This window comes from Coregonus lavaretus, assembly GCF_964263955.1.
Source record: "Coregonus lavaretus genome assembly, contig: HAP1_SCAFFOLD_413, whole genome shotgun sequence".
NCBI lineage: Eukaryota > Metazoa > Chordata > Actinopteri > Salmoniformes > Salmonidae > Coregonus > Coregonus lavaretus.
The window spans coordinates 259,455-281,359 of NW_028164202.1; the positions used below are offsets into that span (position 1 = coordinate 259,455).

Here is a 21,905-nt window from a genome sequence, read left to right on the forward strand (position 1 = left end):
TTATCGAAGTGAGGAGAGAGGAAACAGCCCTCGCCTTATTATCGAAGGGAGGAGAGAGGAAACAGCCCTCGCCTTATTATCGAAGTGAGGAGAGAGGAAACAGCCCTCGCCTTATTATCGAAGTGAGGAGAGAGGAAACAGCCCTCGCCTTATTATCGAAGGGAGGAGAGAGGAAACAGCCCTCGCCTTATTATCGAAGTGAGGAGAGGAGAAAACAGCCCTCGCCTTATTATCTAAGTGAGGAGAGAGGAAACAGCCCTCGCCTTATTATCTAAATGAGGAGAGAGGAAACAGCCCTCGCCTTATTATCGAAGTGAGGAGAGGAGAAAACAGCCCTCGCCTTATTATCTAAGTGAGGAGAGGAGAAAACAGCCCTCGCCTTATTATCGAAGTGAGGAGAGAGGAAACAGCCCTCGCCTTATTATCGAAGTGAGGAGAGGAGAAAACAGCCCTCGCCTTATTATCTAAGTGAGGAGAGAGGAAACAGCCCTCGCCTTATTATCTAAGTGAGGAGAGAGGAAACAGCCCTCGCCTTATTATCTAAATGAGGAGAGAGGAAACAGCCCTCGCCTTATTATCGAAGTGAGGAGAGAGGAAACAGCCCTCGCCTTATTATCGAAGTGAGGAGAGAGGAAACAGCCCTCGCCTTATTATCGAAGTGAGGAGAGGAGGAAACAGCCCTCGCCTTATTATCTAAATGAGGAGAGAGGAAACAGCCCTCGCCTTATTATCGAAGTGAGGAGAGAGGAAACAGCCCTCGCCTTATTATCGAAGTGAGGAGATGAGAAAACAGCCCTCGCCTTATTATCTAAGTGAGGAGAGAGGAAACAGCCCTCGCCTTATTATCTAAATGAGGAGAGAGGAAACAGCCCTCGCCTTATTATCGAAGTGAGGAGAGGAGAAAACAGCCCTCGCCTTATTATCTAAGTGAGGAGAGGAGAAAACAGCCCTCGCCTTATTATCGAAGTGAGGAGAGAGGAAACAGCCCTCGCCTTATTATCGAAGTGAGGAGAGGAGAAAACAGCCCTCGCCTTATTATCTAAGTGAGGAGAGAGGCAACAGCCCTCGCCTTATTATCTAAGTGAGGAGAGAGGAAACAGCCCTCGCCTTATTATCTAAATGAGGAGAGAGGAAACAGCCCTCGCCTTATTATCGAAGTGAGGAGAGAGGAAACAGCCCTCGCCTTATTATCGAAGTGAGGAGAGAGGAAACAGCCCTCGCCTTATTATCGAAGGGAGGAGAGAGGAAACAGCCCTCGCCTTATTATCGAAGTGAGGAGAGGAGAAAACAGCCCTCGCCTTATTATCTAAGTGAGGAGAGCGGAAACAGCCCTCGCCTTATTATCTAAGTGAGGAGAGAGGAAACAGCCCTCGCCTTATTATCTAAATGAGGAGAGAGGAAACAGCCCTCGCCTTATTATCGAAGTGAGGAGAGAGGAAACAGCCCTCGCCTTATTATCGAAGTGAGGAGAGAGGAAACAGCCCTCGCCTTATTATCGAAGGGAGGAGAGAGGAAACAGCCCTCGCCTTATTATCGAAGTGAGGAGAGAGGAAACAGCCCTCGCCTTATTATCGAAGTGAGGAGATGAGAAAACAGCCCTTGCCTTATTATCGAAGTGAGGAGATGAGAAAACAGCCCTCGCCTTATTATCGAAGTGAGGAGATGAGAAAACAGCCCTCGCCTTATTATCGAAGTGAGGAGATGAGAAAACAGCCCTCGCCTTATTATCGAAGTGAGGAGAGAGGAAACAGCCCTCGCCTTATTATCGAAGTGAGGAGAGGAGAAAACAGCCCTCGCCTTATCGTCTAAATGAGGAGAGAGGAAACAGCCCTTGCCTTATCGTCTAAATGAGGAGAGAGGAAACAGCCCTCGCCTTATTATCGAAGTGAGGAGAGAGGAAACAGCCCTCGCCTTATTGTCGAAGGGAGGAGAGAGGAAACAGCCCTCGCCTTATTATCGAAGTGAGGAGATGAGGAAACAGCCCTCGCCTTATTATCGAAGTGAGGAGAGGAGAAAACAGCCCTCGCCTTATTATCTAAGTGAGGAGAGAGGAAACAGCCCTCGCCTTATTATCTAAATTAGGAGAGAGGAAACAGCCCTCGCCTTATTATCGAAGTGAGGAGAGAGGAAACAGCCCTCGCCTTATTATCGAAGTGAGGAGAGAGGAAACAGACCTCGCCTTATTATCGAAGTGAGGAGATGAGAAAACAGCCCTCGCCTTATTATCTAAGTGAGGAGAGAGGAAACAGCCCTCGCCTTATTATCTAAATGAGGAGAGAGGAAACAGCCCTCGCCTTATTATCGAAGTGAGGAGAGGAGAAAACAGCCCTCGCCTTATTATCTAAGTGAGGAGAGGAGAAAACAGCCCTCGCCTTATTATCGAAGTGAGGAGAGAGGAAACAGCCCTCGCCTTATTATCGAAGTGAGGAGAGGAGAAAACAGCCCTCGCCTTATTATCTAAGTGAGGAGAGAGGAAACAGCCCTCGCCTTATTATCTAAGTGAGGAGAGAGGAAACAGCCCTCGCCTTATTATCTAAGTGAGGAGAGAGGAAACAGCCCTCGCCTTATTATCTAAATGAGGAGAGAGGAAACAGCCCTCGCCTTATTATCGAAGTGAGGAGAGAGGAAACAGCCCTCGCCTTATTATCGAAGTGAGGAGAGAGGAAAGAGCCCTCGCCTTATTATCGAAGGGAGGAGAGAGGAAACAGCCCTCGCCTTATTATCGAAGTGAGGAGAGGAGAAAACAGCCCTCGCCTTATTATCTAAGTGAGGAGAGGAAACAGCCCTCGCCTTATTATCTAAGTGAGGAGAGAGGAAACAGCCCTCGCCTTATTATCTAAATGAGGAGAGAGGAAACAGCCCTCGCCTTATTATCTAAGTGAGGAGAGAGGAAACAGCCCTCGCCTTATTATCTAAATGAGGAGAGAGGAAACAGCCCTCGCCTTATTATCGAAGTGAGGAGAGAGGAAACAGCCCTCGCCTTATTATCGAAGTGAGGAGAGAGGAAAGAGCCCTCGCCTTATTATCGAAGGGAGGAGAGAGGAAACAGCCCTCGCCTTATTATCGAAGTGAGGAGAGGAGAAAACAGCCCTCGCCTTATTATCTAAGTGAGGAGAGGAAACAGCCCTCGCCTTATTATCTAAGTGAGGAGAGAGGAAACAGCCCTCGCCTTATTATCTAAATGAGGAGAGAGGAAACAGCCCTCGCCTTATTATCGAAGTGAGGAGAGAGGAAACAGCCCTCGCCTTATTATCGAAGTGAGGAGAGAGGAAACAGCCCTCGCCTTATTATCGAAGGGAGGAGAGAGGAAACAGCCCTCGCCTTATTATCGAAGTGAGGAGAGAGGAAACAGCCCTCGCCTTATTATCGAAGTGAGGAGATGAGAAAACAGCCCTCGCCTTATTATCGAAGTGAGGAGATGAGAAAACAGCCCTCGCCTTATTATCGAAGTGAGGAGATGAGAAAACAGCCCTCGCCTTATTATCGAAGTGAGGAGATGAGAAAACAGCCCTCGCCTTATTATCGAAGTGAGGAGAGAGGAAACAGCCCTCGCCTTATTATCGAAGTGAGGAGAGGAGAAAACAGCCCTCGCCTTATCGTCTAAATGAGGAGAGAGGAAACAGCCCTCGCCTTATCGTCTAAATGAGGAGAGAGGAAACAGCCCTCGCCTTATTATCGAAGTGAGGAGAGAGGAAACCCCAACTTAATTAGGTCTGTAATCAATAGCTTAACTGTTAAATGGGCCTGGCTTTAGAAATCATCAATATATCTACAGAAAATAAGACAGATCTTGCTTCTGTTGCCTGTTTGAGTGTTTATTTATAATAATAATAATATGCCATTTAGCAGACGCTTTTATCCAAAGCGACTTACAGTCATGCGTGCATAAAAAATTTTTTTTTTGTGTATGGGTGGTCCCGGGATCGAACCCACTACCTTGGCGTTACAAGCGCCGTGCTCTACCAGCTGAGCTACAGAGGACCACATATTTAATAGTCTACTGATTCCTTGAGCACCAAGCATCACACAACGACTTGTTAAGTAACAATTTCACAAATTCGTCTGTTTTTAATCTTTGCTCTGCTGTAATAAAGGCTTTACACTTTTTTGTTTTGTTAGAACTCTCTGGTATTATTTATAATTTATTCCAAATTATCCGAAAAATGATATTTATAATAATTATAAAAATAACACTCATTTTTCTTGATCTCCTTCTTATTGTCGTTATTACTGTTATTATGATCATTATAATAAGTCATGTCATTATTTCGATATTTATATCGGCTCCTCTATCAATCAATCATTCATTCGTCCAGGTCATCACACAGCATATGAGTCATTCATGATTTGAAATGCAATCAAGCATTTTCGTTTTTTAAAATAAAATAAAAAAAGTGAGCCTTTAATAATTAGCTTAAACAATAAACAGTTCCATTTCGGGAAATTGCATTCACGAATGAATGCGACTGTTTTTAGTCTTTGCTGTTATAAAGGCTTAACATACTCTCTGGTCCGCTTATACTTCATTTAGTGTTGTTTACGTTGTTCCAAACGGTTAAAAAAAATTTATATTGTAATCTATACATCACCTGTTTGGCACACAACGTTTTCTGACGCCTACAGGCTGGAGATAACATGTATGACAATGTAATGAGACGGACACTTCTTTTCTGCAGGTTTCTCCGATCAAATAGCCTAAACTAAATGGCGCTCAATCAAATAAGAAATGAGCTGTCATGTTAACAAACAACATATCCTAAAAACAGAGGACAGGTCCAAATAAAATGGACAATATGGAATGGACAATCACAACTGTTGTCCGGGAGTTTCAAGTGGTTTCAAGTTTGTACCGGTGACAAGCTTATCATTGCGAAAAAAGAAAATACTTCTGCATTTCCCGCTGTGTAAACACTAGGCCTAGGCGACATGATCTGTGTCAGTGTGTCTTTCTCTGTTTTCTTCCAACCTCGACTGCACCACAGCAGCTGATCTGACACAGCACTCGGCCCTGCAGAACCAGATCTTTTAGCAAATAAATCGGTTAATTTAGCAGCATCGGCATCAACAGCCCTTTTTCTCAGCACTACCTTTCGGGGGTTTTCTGTTCTGACTGAGTGACTCAGAGTCAGGGCGGGTTTTATGCCACCTTCAAAACAACTGGGAACTGGGAACTCGGAAATCTCCAACTTCAATGCATTCAAAATAACTGGGAACTCAGAAAAAAACTAGCTTGACTGGGAAAAATAATTTTCAACGGTCATCCAAGTTGGAAACTCTGGCATCTTTCTAGAGCTCCGACTTTTCGACCTGAAGATCACTGACATTATGATTTGACCTTGTTTTTTTTCGAGTTCCCAGTTGTCTTAAAAGCACCGTCATTCCCTCTGATGATGCACGTGGTTTGACTTTGAATGTGAATTTACGCCACCTCAGCTCAGCCAATCAGAATACCAGGTTGGCCCACACCTCAGCTCAGCCAATCAGAAAACCGTGCTGGCCCATCTTCGTAGGTCAGCCAAATGCTCAATACAGATTATTATGACAACAGAAAAATTGTGCAAAAGTCATCAATAAAACAGGCCCATGTCATGATTATTATTGAATATATATATATATATACACAATATTAAGCTGCCCATGGTGGCCAGTTTATTAGGTACACCACCACGCTCACGAAAATGGTTTGCTCCTACAGGCAGTGTGGCTGTGGCTTGCTATATAAAGCAGGCTGACAGTCATCCAGTTACTGTTTGATTGAACGTTAGAATTGGAAACAATTGTGACCTAAGTGACTTTGAGCGTGGTATGATCATCGGTGCCAGGCGCGCCGGTTCCAGTATCTCAGAAACAGCCGGCCTTCTGGGATTTTCACGCCACCACGTTCACAACAATGGTTCACTCCTACAGACAGTGTCTAGGGTTTACAGAGAACAAAAAACATCCAGTCAGCGGCAGTCCTGTGGGTGAAAACAGCTCGTTGATGAGAGGTCAAAGGAGAATGGCAAGAATGGTGCAAGCTAACAGGCAAATAACGGCGCAGTACAACCGTGGTGTGCAGAACGGCATCTCGGAACACACAACTCGTCAGTCCTTGTCATGGATGGGCTGTTGCAGCAGACGACCACACCAGGTTCCACTCCCATCAGCTAAAAACAAGAAGAAGTGGCTCCAGTGGGCAGGCCATCACCAACACTGGACAACTGAGGAGTGATAATGGCGCCGGAGGGGATGGCCGCCGTTTTATGGACTCTTAACCAACCGTGCTATTTTGTGTGTTTTTTCATATTGGTTTTAACTTATTTTGTACATTTGTTGCTGCTACCGTCTCTTATGACCTGTTGTATCGCGTCGATGCTGGTACTTATTGCTGTCAAACAAAGAGTCCGCTTAGGCTGCACTTTGATTATAAGTTTTATTTATATCACAAGATTTCAGCATAAGTTTACAGACCTGCAGTGTCTGGAGAAACAGTGTCCCAAATTAATCTGTCTGTTCTAACCCCCTCTGCCTCCAGCATATACTTATAAACAATGCAAAAATATGGGTTGCTCCCTCTGCTGTCCAATCACCTGTCTCCCCTGGGGCGTCACCCTACAAATGGCTACTTTTGAACTAAAATAAACATCCTTTCAGTTCCACATGAAAAACATTAACAAAGACATAATCCTAATACACTACAGACCGAAAAGAGCTTCTGGACATCAGAACAGCGATTACTCACCTTGAACTGGACAAATAATTTTTCTTTAATGAGTCGGACGAGAGGGATTTGCTCCCCGACAGGTAGAGTATATCATGTAGACCACACTATTTACCAAGAGAGTTTTCATCTATATTTTTCATAGCTGTCTATTTACCACCACAAACCAATACACTATCGTTGATAGAAAGCGAAGCTGCCCAGTGACACAAGACTTCCAGACGAGCTAAACCACTTCTATGCTCGCTTCGAGGCAAGCAACACTGAAGCATGCATGAGAGCACCAGCTGTTCCGGATGACTATGTGATCGCGCTCTCCGTAGCCGATGTGAGTAAGACTTTTAAACAGGTCAACATTCACAAGGACGCAGGGCCAGACGGATTACCAGGACTTGTACTCCGAGCATGCGCTGACCAACTGGCAAGTGTCTTCACTGACATTTTCAACCTCTCCCTGTCTGAGTCTGTAATACCAACATGTTTCAAGCAGACCCCGTGCCCAAGAACACTAAGGTAACCTGCCTAAATGACTACCGACCCGTAGCACTGACGTCTGTAGCCATGAAGTGCTTTGAAAGGCTGGTCATGGCTCACATCAACACCATTATCCCAGAAACCCTAGACCCACTCCAATTTGCATACCGCCCCAACAGATCCACAGATGATGCAATCTCTATTGCGCTCCACACTGCCCTTTCACACCTGGACAAAAGGAACACCTATGTGAGAATGCTATTCATTGACTACAGCTCAGAGTTCAACACCAGTGCCCTCAAAGCTCATCACTAAGCTAAGGACCCTGGGACTAAACACCTCCCTCTGCAACTGGATCCTGGACTTCCTGACGGGCTGCCCCCAGGTGGTAAGGGTAGGTAACAACACATCCGCCACACTGATCCTCAACACGGGGGCCCCTCAGGGGTGCATGCTCTGTCCCCTCCTGTACTCCCTGTTCACTCATGACTGCGTGGCCAGGCACGACTCCAACACCATCATTAAGTTTGCCGATGACACAACAGTGGTAGGCCTGATCACCGACAATGATGAGACAGCCTATAGGGAGGAGGTCAGAGACCTGGCAGTGTGGTGCCAGGACAACAACCTCTCCCTCAATGTGATCAAGACAAAGGAGATGATTGTGGACTACAGGAAAAAGAAGAGGACCGAGTACGCCCCCATTCTCAACGGGCTGTAGTGGAGCAGGTTGAGAGCTTCAAGTTCCTTGGTGTCCACATCACCAACAAGCTGAAGAGGGCACGACAAAACCTATTCCCCCTAAGGAGACTGAAAAGATTTGGTATGGTTCCTCAGATCCTCAAAAGGTTCTACAGCTGCACCATCGAGAGCATCCTGACTGGTTGCATCACTGCCTGGTATGACAACTGCTCGGCCTCTGACCACAAGGCACTACAGAGGGTAGTGCGTACGGCCCAGTACATCACTGGGGCCAAGCTTCCTGCCATCCAGGACCTCTATACCAGGCGGTGTCAGAGGAAGGCCCTAAAAATTGTCAAAGACTCCAGCCACCATAGTCATAGACTGTTCTCTCTGCTACCGCACGGCAAGCGGTACCAGAGCACCAAGTCTAGGTCCAAGATGCTTCTAAACAGCTTCTACCCCCAAGCCATAAGACTCCTGAACAGCTAATCATGGCTACCCGGACTATTTGCATTGCCCCCCCCCCCCTTTACGCTGCTGATTCTCTGTTTATTATCTATGCAGTCCCTTTAATAACTCTACCTACATGTACATTACCTCAATTACCTCGACTAACCGGTGCCCCCGCACATTGACTCGGTACCGTTACCCCCTTTATATAGCCTGTATATAGCCTGTATATAGCCTCCCTACTGTTATTTCACATTGACTCTGTACCGGTACCTCCTGTATATAGCCTCCCTACTGTTATTTTTACTGCTGCTCTTTAATTATTTGTTACTTTTATTTCTTATTTTATATAGTATTTTTTGTGTGATTTTTTTTGGTATTATTTCTTAAAACTGCATTGTTGGTTAAGGGCTTGTAAGTAAGCCTTTCACTGTAAGGTCTACACCTGTTGTATTCGGCGCATGTGACAAATCAAATTTGATTTGAAAAACATGTCCAGGTCCAACGAATCCCGGTTCCTGTTGCGTCATCTTGATGACAGTCAGGATTTGGCGTCAGCAGCATGAGTCCATGGACCCATCCTGCCTGGTGTCAACGGTACAGGCTGGTGGCGGTGGCGTAATGGTGTGGGGAATGGCCCCATCCTGCCTGGTGTCAACAGTACAGGCTGGTGGCGGTGGTGTAATGGTGTGGGGAATGTTTTCCTGGCACACGTTAGGTCCCTTGATACCAATTCAGCAACGTGTCCATGCCCAGAGAATTCAGGCTGTTCTGGGGGCAAAGGGGGGTCCGACCGGGTGCTAGATGGGTGTACCTAATAAACTGACAATTTGGGTGCACCTAGGACACGGAGTACACAAAACATTAAGAACACCTGCTCATTCCATGAAAGACTGACCAGGTGAAAGCTATGATCCCTTACTGATGTCACTTGTTAAATCCACTTCAATCAGTGTAGATGAAAGGGAGGACAGGCTAAAAAATGATTTTTAAGCCTTGAGACAATTCAGACATGGATTATGTGCGCCATTCAGAGGGTGAATGGGCAAGACAAATACTAAGTGCCTTTGAATGGGGTATGGTAATAAGTGCACCGGTTTGTGTCAAGAACTGCAATGCTGCTGGATTTTTCACGCTCAACAGTTTCCTGTGTATCAAGAATGGTCCACCACCTTGTGGGGGGGGGAGGTTCAACCAACAACCTTGTTTCCTCAGTTGAAGGGAAATACAATGTTTTGTTTGTGAACCAGCCAACCTGGACTGTTTGCAGTATGCCGATCCCTTCATTTCATACTCTGGAGAGTCATGGGACCAAAAGACTGGGTCACGGCGTTGCCAGATTTGTGATCTCTTACAAAAGGTGTGAGGAAAACTGGAGATTGGAGCTCTAAAATAATTCAGACTGGACACTGTAAACTTTTAAATTACCTTTTTATTCCACATACATGAAATAACATTTCCCTCCAGATAACAGTTATGCTTGGGTGTTTTGTATGAAAATTCCAAAAGACATGGACAAAGCTAGCCAGCCCGACAACAATCCCCTTTTCCTCCCCATTAACTAGTTCTTAGCCACAAGTATCAAAAGAAAAAACCTAAATTAAAATAAAAACCTTAACTGGAAAAAGCAGTAACTAGATAAGCATATGGGGAAATTCATCCTGCTCTGCTGGTTCAAACAGTCCCAGTATTAAGCATGTCCTCTTTGTTCTAGACTTTTCTATACCTCCTAAATGACACAGAAATACAATGACGTCAGCAGGTCAGTCAAACTGAAGAAGAAGAAACTGGAGCAGTAGAGAGACAGATTTATGGAATGTAACTATCCAAGGTCTCCTCTCAAACGGCACCCTATTCCCTTCATAGTGCACAGGTTTCTGACCAGGGCCCATAGAGTTCAGGTCTAAAGTAGTGCACTATTTAGAGAATAGGGTGCCATTTGGGGGCGCAGACAACACCACCATCGATAGATGCCTCAGGACTATCCCCTACTGCTCTTGCTGTCAGTTGTCTAGGTAGCTGTCAGTTGTCTAGCGGTAGCTGTCAGTTGTCTAGCGGTTGCTGTCAGTTGTCTAGCGGTAGCTGTCAGTTGTCTAGCGGTAGCCGTCAGTTGTCTAGCGGTAGCCGTCAGTTGTCTAGCGGTAGCCGTCAGTTGTCTAGCGGTAGCCGTCAGTTGTCTAGCGGTAGCCGTCAGTTGTCTAGCGGTAGCCGTCAGTTGTCTAGCGGTAGCCGTCAGTTGTCTAGCGGTAGCCGTCAGTTGTCTAGCGGTAGCCGTCAGTTGTCTAGCGGTAGCCGTCAGTTGTCTAGCGGTAGCCGTCAGTTGTCTAGCGGTAGCCGTCAGTTGTCTAGCGGTAGCCGTCAGTTGTCTAGCGGTAGCCGTCAGTTGTCTAGCGGTAGCCGTCAGTTGTCTAGCGGTAGCCGTCAGTTGTCTAGCGGTAGCTGTCAGTTGTCTAGCGGTAGCTGTCAGTTGTCTAGCGGTAGCTGTCAGTTGTCTAGCGGTAGCTGTCAGTTGTCTAGCGGTAGCTGTCAGTTGTCTAGGTAGCTACAGACTAAAACCGCTCGCTGCTGCCTCCTCCAATCAAGACAGACTGATGTTGAACCACAAATGAATCAAGCAATGTTGTCAAGCACAAGATCATTAACATGAACACAGGTAGTAGAGTATACCAGGTTTATTCAAAACCTGAACTTGCCACATTGCATGAGTTGAGAACTTGCCGTCACCCTTCAACATACATGGAACACCCTATTGCTGGCCACACAAATAATAATACGGTCAGTAGACAAGTGCCTCACCTCAACCTACCATGCTGGACGTCCCACCAACCCCTCACCTCAACCTACCATGCTGGACGTCCCACCAACCCCTCACCTCAACCTACCATGCTGGACGTCCCACCAACCCCTCACCTCAACCTACCATGCTGGACGTCCCACCAACCCCTCCCTGGAAAGCAACCCCCCCAACAATGACTCCAAAAGAAGAGTAAAGTATGGAGGAGAGTGAGACGTTGGGACAGAGAACTAGAGAGAGGTGCTGGGCTGGATGAGGTGGTCCGTCTGTCTGTCTGTCTCAGTGGTGATAGAAGGAGGATGATGAGTTGACAGCGATGATGACAGTCAGACAGACAGGGACCAGGTCAGTCTCTACCCTCCTCAGCATCCTCTCCATCTCCCTGGTTGTCTGAGGTCCACAACTACAGAGATGGAGAGGGGAGAGAGAGACACAGAGAGAGAGACACAGAGAGAGAGAGATAGACACAGAGAGAGACACAGAGAGAGAGAGACACAGAGAGAGAGAGAGAGAGAGAGAGAGAGAGAGAGAGAGAGAGAGAGACACAGAGAGAGAGAGAGAGAGAGAGAGAGAGAGAGAGAGAGAGAGAGAGAGACACAGAGAGAGAGAGAGAGAGAGAGAGACACAGAGAGAGAGAGATGGAGAGAGAGACACACAGAGAGAGAGAAAGATGGAGAGGGGAGAGAGAGACACAGAGAGAGAGATGGAGAGGGGAGAGAGAGGGAGAGAGAGATGGAGAGGGGAGAGAGAGGGGACAGGGATTAACAACATGTTCAAACACTGTAGGACAACATACACATTACATGTCAGCAGAGCTGAACTCGTACTGGGTACATTCACTCATTCTACATTCTAGTCATTTAGCAGGTCAAACACAGGTTACATTATTTTGCTTTGTCTCAGGAATATGTGCCAAAGGAGTGAGACACCAGCAACTGTCCAACCCCTCTACATCATAACTCAACCCAGTGACAGCAGGGGAACTATGATGTAATACATAACTCAACCCAGTGACAGCAGGGGGAACTATGATGTAATACATGACCCAACCTCTACATCATAACTCAACCCAGTGACAGCAGGGGAACTATGATGTAATACATGACCCAACCTCTCTACATCATAACTCAACCCAGTGACAGCAGGGGGAACTATGATGTAATACATGACCCAACCTCTCTACATCATAACTCAACCCAGTGACAGCAGGGGAACTATGATGTAATACATGACCCAACCTCTCTACATCATAACTCAACCCAGTGACAGCAGGGGGAACTATGATGTAATACATGACCCAACCTCTCCACATCATAACTCAACCCAGTGACAGCAGGGGGAACTATGATGTAATACATGACCCAACCTCTCTACATCATAACTCAACCCAGTGACAGCAGGGGGAACTATGATGTAATACATGACCCAACCTCTACATCATAACTCAACCCAGTGACAGCAGGGGGAACTATGATGTAATACATGACCCAAACTCTACATCATAACTCAACCCAGTGACAGCAGGGGGAACTATGATGTAATACATGACCCAACCTCTACATCATAACTCAACCCAGTGACAGCAGGGGAACTATGATGTAATACATGACCCTACCTCTCTACATCATAACTCAACCCAGTGACAGCAGGGGGAACTATGATGTAATACATGACCCAACCTCTACATCATAACTCAACCCAGTGACAGCAGGGGAACTATGATGTAATACATGATCCTACCTCTCTACATCATAACTCAACCCAGTGACAGCAGGGGAACTATGATGTAATACATGACCCAACCTCTCTACATCATAACTCAACCCAGTGACAGCAGGGGAACTATGATGTAATACATCATAACTCAACCCAGTGACAGCAGGGGAACTATGATGTAATACATAACTCAACCCAGTGACAGCAGGGGGAACTATGATGTAATACATGACCCAACCTCTCTACATCATAACTCAACCCAGTGACAGCAGGGGGAACTATGATGTAATACATGACCCAACCTCTCTACATCATAACTCAACCCAGTGACAGCAGGGGAACTATGATGTAATACATGACCCAACCTCTCTACATCATAACTCAACCCAGTGACAGCAGGGGGAACTATGATGTAATACATGACCCAACCTCTACATCATAACTCAACCCAGTGACAGCAGGGGGAACTATGATGTAATACATGACCCAACCTCTACATCATAACTCAACCCAGTGACAGCAGGGGAACTATGATGTAATACATGACCCTACCTCTCTACATCATAACTCAACCCAGTGACAGCAGGGGGAACTATGATGTAATACATGACCCAACCTCTACATCATAACTCAACCCAGTGACAGCAGGGGGAACTATGATGTAATACATGACCCAACCTCTCTACATCATAACTCAACCCAGTGACAGCAGGGGAACTATGATGTAATACATGACCCTACCTCTCTACATCATAACTCAACCCAGTGACAGCAGGGGAACTATGATGTAATACATGACCCTACCTCTCTACATCATAACTCAACCCAGTGACAGCAGGGGAACTATGATGTAATACATGACCCAACCTCTCTACATCATAACTCAACCCAGTGACAGCGGGGGAACTATGATGTAATACATGATCCTACCTCTCTACATCATCACTCAACCCAGTGACAGCAGGGGAACTAAGATACTTACTGTCAAGTTGTCTCTCAGCAGCTGCATGATCAAGGTGCTGTCTTTGTACGAGTCTTCACTCAGAGAATCAAGCTCTGCAATGGCGTCATCGAAAGCCTGCAGGAGAACAACAGTAGCATCAGATCACATTGTTGTGCTACATTGGATATTGATTACCGCATTGTTGGGTTTGGAGCTTGCAAGAAAAGGCATTTTTCGCTGTACTTGTGCACGTGACATTAAAACACGAAGGACAGAGGGACACACTAGCTAGAACCTTTTGCATCTCAACTCTGGCAAAAAGCATTTCCCCCACGTTGTTCATCAGATTCTACTGCAGGAGACGTGGAATAGAACAGCAGAAAACCGGGTGCATCAAATTAAATTAGCCAGCTGCAGTCATTTTGAGAAATATTAAGAAAAATGTTGGTGAATTTTCTTGCTCAAATTAACCAGTTATCTACCTTTGATAAGCAGCGAGTTAGCTATAGATAGCTGGTAGCTTGCTAGCGCCTTGCTAGCTAGTTAGCTCCCATGCAAATTTCAAGTCTTAACTAATATCTGACTAACTCAGAAATATGAAGTTATGAAAGTTACCTGGCTAGCGCATCATGCTTTGTGACATTATGTTAGCTAGCCATCCCCAGCTAGATCATGTTTTCACTTATTGTATCTGAAAGCTTGTTGCGTTCTCCCTGGTTTCCACTAGTTACCACAGCCACAATGTCAAAATTGTCTCGATCGTAAAAAAAATCACTGAAAACAAAATGAGCTTTTTGGTCTAAATTTAAGGTTAGAAATAAGGTTTCCAGTGTGGTTAAAGGTTAGGATTAGGTTTAAAATCAAAAGATCAATCACATTTTTTATTTCGGTTTTGATTATTTGGTTAGAATGATGTAGCACAGAAAAAAACAATTAATAAATGACGTTGGAGGCGGCTTATGGTAGAGAAATGAACATTCAATTCTCTGGGAACAGCTCTGGTGGACATTCCTGCAGTCAGCATGCCAATTGCACGCTCCCACAAATCTTGAGACATCTGTGGCATTGTGTTGTGTGACAAAACTGCACCTTTTAGAGTGGCCTTTTATTGTCCCCAGCACAAGGTGCACCAGTGTAACGATCATGCTGTTTAATCAGCTTCTTGATATGCCACACCTGTCAGGTGGATGGATTATCTTGGCAAAGGAGAAATGCTCACTAACAGTGATGTAAACAAATTTGTGCACCAAATTTGAGAGAAATGTTTTTTTTTTGCGTATGGAAAATTTCTGTGATCTTTTATTTCAGCTCATGAAACATGGGACCAACACTTTACATGTTGCGTTTATATTTTTGTTCAGTATAGATGCGCAATGGATTATGGTCACTGTAGTTAATTACCAGGTTTTATGCGCTAAACTATGTAGAATATTGGGCCTGTTGGAAACTACAACATCACACAGTTCAGGCTGGATCTGATATATCTCTGCGCACTGAGCTCACAGAAGAAGGAAAACAATTAATGGAAGTCAAATAATTGAACCTATGTCGGGTCAATTAATTGTTTAAAAAAAACAATTTACTGAGATGTTGGATAATCATTCAGCATTACCAACCAAATCACGCCCTGGGTATTCAGCCAATCAGCGGCCGCAGCGGTCACATGCGCTGAATACAACAGGTGTACACTTTACCGTGAAATGCTTAATAATATAATAATAATAATAATAATAATAATAATATGCCATTTAGCAGACACTTTTATCCAAAGCGACTTACAGTCATGCGTGCATACATTTTTGTGTATGGGTGGTCCCGGGGATCGAACCCACTACCTTGGCGTTATAAGCGCCGTGCTCTACCAGCTGAGCTACAGAGGACCACATATTTAATAGTATACTGATTCCTTGAGCACCAAGCATCACACAACGACTTGTTAAGTAACAATTTCACAAATTCGTCTGTTTTTCATCTTTGCTTACTAACAAGCCCTTAACCAACAACGCAGAGTTAAAAAGTAAGAAAAAGTTGCCAAATAAAAAAAGGAAATACTAAGACAATAACATAACAATAATGAGGCTATATACAAGGAGTAGCAGTACAGAGTCACTGTGCAGGGGTACCAGCTAGTGGAGGTAATATGTACATGTAGGTAGGGGTAAATGGGACTAGGTAATCAGGATAGATAATAAACAGAGTAGATATGACGTTATCCAAGCAAGCCGTCTTATGTACAAAGGCCCTACGGCAGTGAATCTCAACCGGTTTTGTCGAAAGGACCCACATTTCACGGGGTCACTTCAGTCACGTTCCCCAGACACCCAGGACCCTTTGAAAAACGTCCTGCGACCCACCAGTTGAGACTCACTGCCCTACAGGACTGTCAACCCTTCATCAACCGCCCACATACCGTCTTGGCCAGTTTGCAGGCCTGCTCAGGGGAGTTGAGGATCTCGTAATAGAAGACGGAGAAGTTGAGAGCCAGACCCAGACGGATAGGGTGGGTGGGCTGCATGTCGTTCTTACTGATCTCAAACGCATCCTTATAGGCCTCCTGGGAGTTACCGATGATGGCTGGAGGGAGGAGAGAGAGATTCAAAATATACTACTTTAAACAAATACATCTCTTTAAGAGGATAACATCAATTGTCATTTTCCTGAATAACTTTATTCAGACAGTGTTCTGTCTTTAAGATCAGAAATACTAAACCCAAAAAATACAACTTGAAAAACTAAGAGCAACCAAATCTAGGCATGTTGTGGTCTGGAAGTATCGGTTGTAGACAATGAGTCAAAGTGATAACGGTATCACAATGGTTGTAGTGGTGAGGGCGTACCGGGGCCTTGTAGTGGTGAGGGGTGTACTGGGCCTTGTAGTGGTGAGGGTGTACCGGGGCCTTGTAGTGGTGAGGGGTGTACTGGGCCTTGTAGTGGTGAGGGGTGTACCGGGGCCTTGTAGTGGTGAGGGTGTACCGGGGCCCTGTAGTGGTGAGGGTGTACCGGGGCCTTGTAGTGGTGAGGGCGTACGTGGGCCTTGTAGTGGTGAGGGGCGTACCGGGGCCTTGTAGTGGTGAGGGTGTACCGGGGCCTTGTAGTGGTGAGGGGCGTACCGGGGCCTTGTAGTGGTGAGGGTGTACTGGGGCCTTGTAGTGGTGAGGGGCGTACCGGGGCCTTGTAGTGGTGAGGGGCGTACCGGGGCCTTGTAGTGGTGAGGGTGTACCGGGGCCTTGTAGTGGTGAGGGCGTACTGGGCCTTGTAGTGGTGAGGGCGTACCGGGGCCTTGTAGTGGTGAGGGCGTACGTGGGCCTTGTAGTGGTGAGGGGTGTACCGGGGCCTTGTAGTGGTGAGGGGTGTACCGGGGCCTTGTAGTGGTGAGGGGTGTACGTGGGCCTTGTAGTGGTGAGGGGTGTACCGGGGCCTTGTAGTGGTGAGGGTGTACCGGGGCCTTGTAGTGGTGAGGGGTGTACTGGGCCTTGTAGTGGTGAGGGGTGTACCGGGGCCTTGTAGTGGTGAGGGGTGTACTGGGCCTTGTAGTGGTGAGGGGTGTACTGGGCCTTGTAGTGGTGAGGGGTGTACCGGGGCCTTGTAGTGGTGAGGGCGTACCGGGGCCTTGTAGTGGTGAGGGGCGTACCGGGGCCTTGTAGTGGTGAGGGTGTACCGGGGCCTTGTAGTAGTGAGGGCGTACCGGGGCCTTGTAGTGGTGAGGGTGTACGGGGCCTTGTAGTGGTGAGGGCGTACCGGGGCCTTGTAGTGGTGAGGGCGTACCGGGGCCTTGTAGTGGTGAGGGGCGTACCGGGGCCTTGTAGTGGTGAGGGTGTACCGGGGCCTTGTAGTAGTGAGGGCGTACCGGGGCCTTGTAGTGGTGAGGGTGTACGGGGCCTTGTAGTGGTGAGGGTGTACCGGGGCCTTGTAGTGGTGAGGGCGTACCGGGGCCTTGTAGTGGCGAGGGGTGTACGTGGGCCTTGTAGTGGTGAGGGTGTACGTGGCCTTGTAGTGGTGAGGGTGTACGTGGGCCTTGTAGTGGTGAGGGCGTACCGGGGCCTTGTAGTGGTGAGGGTGTACGGGGCCTTGTAGTGGCGAGGGGTGTACGGGGCCTTGTAGTGGTGAGGGGCGTACCGGGGCCTTGTAGTGGTGAGGGGTGTACGTGGGCCTTGTAGTGGTGAGGGGTGTACCGGGGCCTTGTAGTGGTGAGGGCGTACGGGGCCTTGTAGTGGTGAGGGGTGTACTGGGCCTTGTAGTGGTGAGGGTGTACTGGGGCCTTGTAGTGGTGAGGGGTGTACTGGGGCCTTGTAGTGGTGAGGGTGTACCGGGGCCTTGTAGTGGTGAGGGGTGTACTGGGCCTTGTAGTGGTGAGGGGCGTACCGGGGCCTTGTAGTGGTGAGGGTGTACCGGGGCCTTGTAGTGGTGAGGGTGTACGGGGCCTTGTAGTGGTGAGGGCGTACCGGGGCCTTGTAGTGGCGAGGGGTGTACGTGGGCCTTGTAGTGGTGAGGGTGTACGTGGCCTTGTAGTGGTGAGGGTGTACGTGGGCCTTGTAGTGGTGAGGGCGTACCGGGGCCTTGTAGTGGTGAGGGTGTACGGGGCCTTGTAGTGGCGAGGGGTGTACGGGGCCTTGTAGTGGTGAGGGCGTACCGGGGCCTTGTAGTGGTGAGGGTGTACGGGGCCTTGTAGTGGCGAGGGGTGTACGGGGCCTTGTAGTGGTGAGGGGCGTACCGGGGCCTTGTAGTGGTGAGGGGTGTACGTGGGCCTTGTAGTGGTGAGGGGTGTACCGGGGCCTTGTAGTGGTGAGGGCGTACGGGGCCTTGTAGTGGTGAGGGGTGTACTGGGCCTTGTAGTGGTGAGGGTGTACTGGGGCCTTGTAGTGGTGAGGGGTGTACTGGGGCCTTGTAGTGGTGAGGGTGTACCGGGGCCTTGTAGTGGTGAGGGGTGTACTGGGCCTTGTAGTGGTGAGGGGCGTACCGGGGCCTTGTAGTGGTGAGGGTGTACCGGGGCCTTGTAGTGGTGAGGGTGTACGGGGCCTTGTAGTGGTGAGGGCGTACCGGGGCCTTGTAGTGGCGAGGGGTGTACGTGGGCCTTGTAGTGGTGAGGGTGTACGTGGCCTTGTAGTGGTGAGGGTGTACGTGGGCCTTGTAGTGGTGAGGGCGTACCGGGGCCTTGTAGTGGTGAGGGTGTACGGGGCCTTGTAGTGGCGAGGGGTGTACGGGGCCTTGTAGTGGTGAGGGGCGTACCGGGGCCTTGTAGTGGTGAGGGGTGTACGTGGGCCTTGTAGTGGTGAGGGGTGTACCGGGGCCTTGTAGTGGTGAGGGCGTACGGGGCCTTGTAGTGGTGAGGGCGTACGGGGCCTTGTAGTGGTGAGGGGTGTACGGGGGCCTTGTAGTGGTAGGGGCGTACCGGGGCCTTGTAGTGGTGAGGGGCGTACCGGGGCCTTGTAGTGGTGAGGGCGTACGGGGCCTTGTAGTGGTGAGGGGCGTACCGGGGCCTTGTAGTGGTGAGGGCGTACGGGGCCTTGTAGTGGTGAGGGCGTATGGGGCCTTGTAGTGGTGAGGGCTGTACGGGGCCTTGTAGTGGTGAGGGTGTACGGGCCTTAGGTCTATGAGGAGCATTAAGTTGGTCTATTTCCTCTGCCAGTAACAGAGAGGTGTGTAGACTAGATTAAGTCTTCCTCTGTGCAACACAACAGACTGACACTAAGAGGAACTGCGCCCTGCTGTAACTTCCTGTTCACACATTCTCTCTCTGACTAGCCTCTACTAGCCTCCCTCACAGCTTCCTCCAGTCACTAGAACTAGCCTCTACTAGCCTCCCTCACAGCTTCCTCCAGTCACTAGAACTAGCCTCTACTGGCCTCCCTCACAGCTTCCTCCAGTCACTAGAACTAGCCTCTACTGGCCTCCCTCACAGCTTCCTCCAGTCACTAGAACTAGCCTCTACTGGCCTCCCTCACAGCTTCCTCCAGTCACTAGAACTAGCCTCAGCGTGCCCTTCATTCAGAATATCTGGCTGTCCACAAACTATGACTCCTATGAATAACACTAGGACTATGTATGAGTGGGCTGAATGAGGTCAGTTTCATGGGCGTGGTACCCTACGTAGCAGTACAGTCAGTGAGTCAGCCCTATGTTCTTGGGTGTGGCACACCATGTAGTAATGTTTATAGAAGACCTAAAGCCCTGGATCAGAGCAGACAGCCATCTTGGATCAACCAGGACACAGCTCTCCTGCTTCAGCTGCAACACAAAGCTAACAGGTCACGCCCTTCTCTCTCTCTCTCTCTGGTAGTGTGTGCTACCATCTCTCTCTCTCTGGTAGTGTGTGCTACCATCTCTCCCTCTGGTAGTGTGTGCTACCATCTCTCTCTCTCTGGTAGTGTGTGCTACCATCTCTCTCTCTCTGGTAGTGTGTGCTACCATCTCTCCCTCTGGTAGTGTGTGCTACCATCTCTCTCTCTGGTAGTGTGTGCTACCATCTCTCTCTCTGGTAGTGTGTGCTACCATCTCTCCCTCTGGTAGTGTGTGCTACCATCTCTCTCTCTCTGGTAGTGTGTGCTACCATCTCTCTCTCTCTGGTAGTGTGTGCTACCATCTCTCTCTATCTCTCTCTGGTAGTGTGTGCTACCATCTCTCTCTCTCTCTCTCTCTCTCTCTCTGGTAGTGTGTGCTACCATCTCTCTCTCTCTGGTAGTGTGTGCTACAATCTCTCTCTATCTCTCTCTGGTAGTGTGTGCTACCATCTCTCTCTCTCTCTCTCTCTCTGGTAGTGTGTGCTACCATCTCTCTCTCTCTGGTAGTGTGTGCTACCATCTCTCTCTGGTAGTGTGTGCTACCATCTCTCTCTCTGGTAGTGTGTGCTACCATCTCTCTCTCTCTGGTAGTGTGTGCTACCATCTCTCTCTCTCTGGTAGTGTCTGCTACCATCTCTCTCTCTCTGGTAGTGTGTGCTACCATCTCTCTCTCTCTCTGGTAGTGTGTGCTACCATCTCTCTCTCTCTGGTAGTGTGTGCTACCATCTCTCTCTGGTAGTGTGTGCTACCATCTCTCTCTCTGGTAGTGTCTGCTACCATCTCTCTCTCTGGTAGTGTGTGCTACCATCTCTCTCTCTGGTAGTGTCTGCTACCATCTCTCTCTCTGGTAGTGTGTGCTACCATCTCTCTCTCTGGTAGTGTGTGCTACCATCTCTCTCTCTCTGGTAGTGTGTGCTACCATCTCTCTCTCTCTGGTAGTGTGTGCTACCATCTCTCTCTCTGGTAGTGTGTGCTACCATCTCTCTCTCTGGTAGTGTCTGCTACCATCTCTCTCTCTGGTAGTGTGTGCTACCATCTCTCTCTCTGGTAGTGTCTGCTACCATCTCTCTCTCTGGTAGTGTGTGCTACCATCTCTCTCTCTCTCTGGTAGTGTGTGCTACCATCTCTCTCTCTCTCTGGTAGTGTGTGCTACCATCTCTCTCTCTGGTAGTGTGTGCTACCATCTCTCTCTCTGGTAGTGTGTGCTACCATCTCTCTCTCTGGTAGTGTGTGCTACCATCTCTCTCTCTGGTAGTGTGTGCTACCATCTCTCTCTCTGGTAGTGTGTGCTACCATCTCTCTCTGGTAGTGTGTGCTACCATCTCTCTCTCTGGTAGTGTGTGCTACCATCTCTCTCTCTGGTAGTGTGTGCTACCATCTCTCTCTCTCTCTGGTAGTGTCTGCTACCATCTCTCTCTCTGGTAGTGTGTGCTACCATCTCTCTCTCTGGTAGTGTGTGCTACCATCTCTCTCTCTGGTAGTGTCTGCTACCATCTCTCTCTCTGGTAGTGTCTGCTACCATCTCTCTCTCTCTGGTAGTGTGTGCTACCATCTCTCTCTCTGGTAGTGTGTGCTACCATCTCTCCCTCTGGTAGTGTCTGCTACCATCTCTCCCTCTGGTAGTGTGTGCTACCATCTCTCTCTCTGGTAGTGTGTGCTACCATCTCTCCCTCTGGTAGTGTCTGCTACCATCTCTCTCTGGTAGTGTGTGCTACCATCTCTCTCTGGTAGTGTGTGCTACCATCTCTCTCTCTGGTAGTGTCTGCTACCATCTCTCTCTCTCTCTGGTAGTGTCTGCTACCATCTCTCTCTGGTAGTGTGTGCTACCATCTCTCTCTGGTAGTGTGTGCTACCATCTCTCTCTCT

At 48.1% G+C, this 21,905-nt stretch overlaps 1 protein-coding gene across 4 annotated transcripts in view; it reads right to left on the reverse strand.

Moving 5' to 3' along the window:
• Nucleotides 1-9,722: 9,722 nt before the first annotated feature.
• Nucleotides 9,723-21,905, reverse strand: part of LOC311117331 (14-3-3 protein beta/alpha-A-like) — a 33,853-nt gene continuing 21,670 nt past the window's right edge. For 2 of the 4 annotated variants that reach the window (XM_084192293.1, XM_084192294.1), the window contains exons 4-6: nucleotides 16,172-16,335; nucleotides 13,801-13,896; nucleotides 9,723-11,505 (exon numbers count right to left, since the gene is read on the reverse strand). In XM_084192293.1, coding sequence (XP_084048419.1) covers nucleotides 11,449-11,505; nucleotides 13,801-13,896; nucleotides 16,172-16,335 — 317 coding nt within the window. In that variant the 3' untranslated portion in view covers nucleotides 9,723-11,448. The remainder of the gene's footprint in view (nucleotides 11,506-13,800; nucleotides 13,897-16,171; nucleotides 16,336-21,905) is intronic. The other 2 variants (XR_014611596.1, XR_014611597.1) reach the window with 2 other exon arrangements.